At 56.4% G+C, this 6,000-nt stretch overlaps 1 protein-coding gene across 2 annotated transcripts in view; it reads right to left on the reverse strand.

The window, feature by feature from the left end:
* Window positions 1–5,378, reverse strand: part of RGS3 (regulator of G protein signaling 3) — a 75,424-nt gene extending 70,046 nt beyond the window's left edge. Inside the window, exons 1-2 of one of the 2 annotated variants that reach the window (XM_063409967.1) lie at window positions 5,333–5,378; window positions 398–541 (exon numbers count right to left, since the gene is read on the reverse strand). In XM_063409967.1, the coding sequence (XP_063266037.1) occupies window positions 398–541; window positions 5,333–5,363 (175 nt within the window). In that variant the 5' untranslated portion in view covers window positions 5,364–5,378. Of the gene's footprint in view, window positions 1–397; window positions 542–4,635; window positions 4,737–5,332 lie in introns of those variants that run through there. The other variant, XM_063409966.1, reaches the window with a different exon arrangement.
* Between the last annotated feature and the right edge of the window lie 622 nt (window positions 5,379–6,000).

The raw sequence follows: 6,000 nt of genomic DNA on the forward strand, positions 1-6,000 counted from the left end.
CGGAAAGGGGGGATGGCAGGGCGTGGGTGACCTGCTTGGCTCCCATGTGACAAGGAAAGAGGCACGCTGTACCCCCAGGCTTTGGGGTCACCCTGCAAGACCCCAGAGCAGCCCACTCCATCACCAGGAGCTGGGAATGCAGCCACCGGCTCTGGGTGCTGCACCACAGCTCACTGGAGGCACCACAGCCGAGCACCAGCTCCGGAGGGTGTGGAGGAACGATGGACATGGTTTCTTGGGGAGAAAAACCCTTCCCAATGGCTGGGCTGTCCCAGAACCCTCCGTGATGAAAAAGAACAAGATCTGTACAGCCCAGGCTGCTGGACATCACTCGCCCATGGTGTCCCCTCCACACAGCCCTGCCAGGGCTGAGCCCTTCCCACAGCCCCTCACTCACCTTTCCCTTTCACTCGGGCACGGCTGATCCTCCTCCTGCTCCCCGAGGCTCCCCGCCGGCCCCGCAGGGGGGGTGGTCCGGCCCGGTGCGGCCCCCTGGTCACTGCTGGCAGATGCTCCAGCACCGGGGGGCTCTGCCCTGTCCCTGCCAGGGAAAGGAGGAGATGAGAGCAGGGCACGGCTGGACAGGGAACAGGGACACCAGGGACATCGCAGGCTCTGCTGTACCCTCAGCTTTACCTGCCACGGGGGTTTGTCTCCACCTTGCCCCAGCCTTCCCTGCGAGCACAGGGGAGAGGAACAATGGCAATTCACTCGAGGCAGTGTCACAGCAGGAGACAGAGCCACGTTCAGAGGGAGTCACCCCTGGCAGGAGCCCCAGTTGCAGCCTTGGCCGTGGCCCTTCCCATCCCACACACCAAGTGCATCCCAGAGGCTCTGCTCAGCACAGTTTTGTTTTATTTTATTTAAAACAGATGACCAGTCCTGTCAGGGCTTTATTAATCTGTAAGCAGCTGTCCAGGACACTGGAGATGCTTCTCTGAACTGGGTGTTCAGGACAGGCTTAGAATCAAAGAATGGTCTGTGATTCTCCAAAGTCCATCCAGTTCCATGCCTGCTTCAACTACCTCAGGCTGTTTCAAGCCCCGTCCAGCCTGACCTTGGACACTGCCAGGGATCCAGGGGCAGCCACAGCTGCTCTGGGCACCCTGTGCCAGGGCCTGCCCACACTCACAGGGAAAATCCCTGCCCAATATCCCATCCATCCCTGCCCTATGGCAGAGGGAAGCCATTCCCTGTGTCCTGTCCCTCCATCCCTTGTCCCCAGTCCCTCTCCAGCTCTCCTGGAGCCCCTTTAGGCCCTGGCAGGGGCTCTGAGCTCCCCCTGGATCCTTCTCCTCTCCAGGTGAGCACCCCCAGCTCTCCCAACCTGGCTCCAGAGCAGAGGGACTCCAGCCCTTGGAGCAGCTCTGTGGCCTCCTCTGGACTCCTCCAGCAGTTCCTTGTCCTTCTGAGGGTGGTCCCAGAGCTGGACACTCTTGCAAGACTCTGGCTCAGCCCCAGCTCCAGCCCATCCCTGCTGATGTGCTGGGGCTCAGAGGAGGCTCCACAAAAGGGGGAATTGGATGCTTTCCTCATGTCCAGCACCCTGACAAAGCTACAGCAGCCCCAGGCTGGCCCTCCTCTCTCACAGCCATCAAAACCTGCCACACGACCTGATGCTGAGACAGACAAAAGTGCACAGACCCAGGACTGGGAGCCTCGGTAGAGAGATCTCCCAGCCACAGGACAGAGCAGAGGAGCCAGCGCAGCCCAGTAACTCTGCAGGATCAGAAACATTTGCCCAGGCTTCTTCCACAGAGATGAGCAGGGTAGGATTAGTGCAGCAGAGGGGTTTTACCCCTCCTTAACACAGAGCCAGCTGTGGAGTCCCAGATTAACTCCCTCGAAGGGCAGTGGGCAGAGCAGTGTCCCTCACCCCTGATGGAGCCACACTCACAGCAGCTGTAAAAGCAAAAGAGCCTGACCTGAGATTTTGGTGCCAGGATGTGCCCTCAGCCCTATGCCACTGTGTGCCAGGATGGACAGATTGACATCACCTACCACACCCTGCCCAGGGCCTCCAGGTAACCCAAAATATCTCCAGCTCCATCTTCACAGCCCCTGGACAGAGCATAAGCTTGGAAAGGCTGTTTGCTCACTAGAAAAGCTGCCTTCTCCCCTGAAGTTTGGCAGGGGCACTGGTTTGATTTGGTTGAACTTCCACCAGCAGAACTGCCTGAAACTGAAGGAAAAGCAACAGGAGGGACGCAGATCAAACAAGGGAGGGAGGGAAGGAGGAATGCTCTGCACAGCCCAATCCATCACTGCCACAGACACCTATTGTACCACTGCCATAAATCCAAGCCCCTTTGGGCACTGATGGAGACAAAATCCACCCCAGCAGCCTCCGAAGGCTGTGGACAAAGAGCACAGCTCTGCTGGGGCTGCCTGTGCCTGCAGTGTCAGCCTGACCTTGGCACCCTGCAGGGGCCCTGGGAGGCACCCAGCCCACAGCCAGCCAGCACGGCCCAGGGGCTGGTGCCTCAGAGGGTATTCAGAGCTGGGGAAGGCCTGGCAGGGATTCTGCTGCCAGCTCCCACACAAAGCTCTTGCTTTCCTGGTGGAAAGGGGCCAGGTGTCTCCTTTTCCCTCCTTCCCACAGCACAGCAGCAAGGCACAAGCCAGGATGGGAGCAGGGCAATGTGCAGCTGAGTGACCAGTGGGGCAGAAAGGCCCAGAGCTGAGTCCACTCAGGAGGTGAGAGTCCCTTTCCAGCCCTGGGAAGAACCCAGATCCCATGGATGTTGTGTTGCTGGAGCCCCCTGCACCCACAGCCCAAGGGAAGAGGCACCAGGCACATCCGTGGGCACAGCTGGGCTGCTCAGCGCTCCTGCAGCTCCCATCACCTCCAGCCACTGGGATCCAGAGTTCAGTGCTGGGTGAGGAGGGGCCCCTGAACAAAGATCTGATTTATTCTCTAATTGCTGCGTGTTTGTCCAGCACAGCAGTGACCTTTGCTGCCCTCATCAAAATGCAGGGGATGAACAAGCAGCACAGGACTTGGCAGTGAGCAGAAGCATCTGTGAGACAGCACCAGGAGCTCCTCAGCAGCTCCAGCACATCTCCATTTCTCACACCATTGCTGGATTTGAGTCCAGGGGGAAGCTGGATCCCCATTCCCCAGCTGGCAGTGTCAGAGGTGTGGGAGGCAAGCAGAAGGTGCAGCCTGGTGACACTGATCCCTGCAAGTCTGGGCCACCACCTAAATTCTCCTGTCTGCCTGGTGGCCCCAAAACTCCCAGAGCTGCCTTGCAGCCTCTGGAATCCTGCAGGACCAGGTGACCCACAGGGAAGCCACAGCTCTTGGCTCCTGCCTCTCAGCAGGGACTTGAAGCAGCAAGCCCAGGGCGAGGTCTGGTGGAATGTGGTGGACACAGCAGGGAAAGGCTGCTCCAGCAGCTCTGCCCAGAACAAGAACCTGGCTTCCCACTTCTGGAACAGCTGCTTTGCAGGTCTTTGAGGAAGGGATTAATGTAATCATCGAAACCCAGAAGCACAAGGAGGGGAACAAAGAGAGGGAAGGGATCCTTTGCCAGCAGGCAGGAGCAATCCTTGCACCGCAGGCAGACTCTCCAGCCAGGAGCCAACCTGGCCAGGCACACAGCCAATGCCACAACATCCCACAGTGGCCTGTCCCAGCTGCCCAAGTTGATATTTGCACCCTGGCATTCCAAACCACATCCCCATAGCCTGCTCCATGCTCTCCCTGCAGGCAGGGGCACAGCCAGGGGAGCAGCTCTGGCTCTCCCCAACAGCAAAGCTCTGAGCTCCAGCACAGCTCACCAAAATCAGAGCTCCTCCAAAATATGGCAGAGTGACACTGGGGATGTCACATCCTCTACCTCGTCTTGCTGAAAGGCAAGAGAGCCCAGGATATAGAGCTGGGGTGGGATAAACCCTTTAATCCCTTATTTCATCCCATCCTCAACAGGCAGCTCTGGGAGAGGAACTGAAGAGTATTTATGTTACAGAATATTCCAAGGGCTCTCCCATCCTCCCCCCAGGGAGGGTCTGGGGCCCCTCATCATCCCAGCCCTGGAGTCTGCAGAGAAACCTCACAATGGCTCAAACTCCCTCTCTCATGGATGGGTTTATAATGCAGATGGAGAGGCCCTGGACTGCCTGGGGCCACAGGCAGTGCTGCTGTCACCTCCTGGACAGGAGGGTTGAAAAACAACCCTGCCACGGTCCCACTCTGTCCCTGGCCACGTGCCCCAGGAGCTGTGCTGATGCCAGAGCCCCACTGACACAGGTGAATGATGCCAAAGCTCTGTCCTGGACAAGCAGGAACCAGCACACAGGTGGGGTGGCCCTGCTCAGGGATCCAGGGTCATTTCTAAGGCACTTCTAAATGTTCCTGCTTTCATGATAATCAAAAACTCTTCTTCATTTGTTCAGCTGAATCCGTTTGCTGACATTCCCTGTGATCTCCATCTGGAATCCATCAAAATTAAAGCTTTTTCGCAGCAAATTTATTTTCCTCTGGGAAAAACCAAACCAATCTGGGATTGCCTTTTTCACTGCACAGCTCAGCCCACAGGACAGAACACCAAGCAGCCCCCTGAGTGAACAACAAACAATTCCTTCCACAATCCCAGGTATCCTGAACCTCTGGAATGGGAGCAGAGTTTGTACCTGCCCAGCCTGGCCGTGTCCTGGTCCCCAGCACAGCACAGCAGCTCGGCAGCCCCAGCACCATGGTTTGTGTGCTCCTCTCAGCAGCACCCGCACTCTCCCAGCACACAGAGGTGTTTACACTCCCCCCTGTCTCCCAGGAGCTCCCCAGGCTCACACAAAGCCTCCTCCCTCCATGCCTTCATTGCAAAAGCCGTTTAAGAGGCAAACAGGACAGTAACAAATGCTCTGTCTCTCCAGCTAAAGCAGGCAGTCTCACAGCTTTGGGTGAAAGAGTCCCAGGCGACAGGGCTTTTAAAATAATAATTAATAAATTATAGTAAAGACTTTCTGTGGGACTCCCAGGCCATTAAATTCCCCCCACCCATCTCCCAGAGGGTTTGAGGCTCACTGGCTGCAGAAATCACTCTTAACACATAAACCCAGGAGATTCAAACCCACACTATCCTGCAGCACAGAGAGCCCTGAGATCAAACAGGATCCCACATGGAGCTGGGCATCTCCAGCCCCCCACAACAGGCACCGGGGAGATACAGATCCTCATCTCCTCCAGCCACCAGGATCTGGCTCCCAAGACCAGGCAGATCCCACAGAGCCATCATCCATCCATCCATCCATCCATCCATCCATCCATGCATCCTCCCCCCAGGGAATGAGCAGTGCTGCAAAGGCAGTGGGGAGTCACCCACGCACTCACGCGTCAGCGCCGGCTCTCCCAGCTGCTCCATGACTCCCACACAGGCTCAGGATCCTCTCCAGCAATGTCCAAGCTCAGATTTAGCTGCCACAAACCTTTGATCGTGGTGCCACTGCAAAGGGTGGGGGGAAACCCAAATCCAGACCAGTATATTAATGTCCCAAGGGAGCAGAGATCCACTCTGGGAAGGTACAAGTTAAATTGTACTGGGAAGAGATTTGGGTCCTGCAAGAGCTCCGCTTCTTCCTGGCTCCCAACAGAAAGGAATCAACTCCCTCTAACGTCCCTCCTCACATTCCAGCCCCGGGACTGACCTTAACCTGCAGTTTTGTTGGAGTCTCCAGCAAACTGCCCATTCAGCTGGTTGGCCTGGGAGTTAATGACTTTCTTTTAAAGTTTAACACCGTTCTCCATCACAGATTTCAGTCTGCCAGCACTAGGGTCTGCCTTTAGCTGGATATTCAAATCCAAACACGTGCTTAGACAGCTATTCCAGGCAAAAGGGTAACATATGCACACAGAAAACCCACAAGGTTGAGGCTGCCTCTGGAACTAAAGCAACTAAATCAGGCTGGGAAAAATTATCTGGCTTCCCAGATGGTAAGAGGATTTCAAGAAGGAGGGTTTGGGCTATTTTGGGGCAATCCTGAGGGCAGATTTCTGGGATT

The sequence above is a fragment of the Prinia subflava genome, chromosome 12, assembly GCF_021018805.1.
Source record: "Prinia subflava isolate CZ2003 ecotype Zambia chromosome 12, Cam_Psub_1.2, whole genome shotgun sequence".
Classification (NCBI taxonomy): domain Eukaryota; kingdom Metazoa; phylum Chordata; class Aves; order Passeriformes; family Cisticolidae; genus Prinia; species Prinia subflava.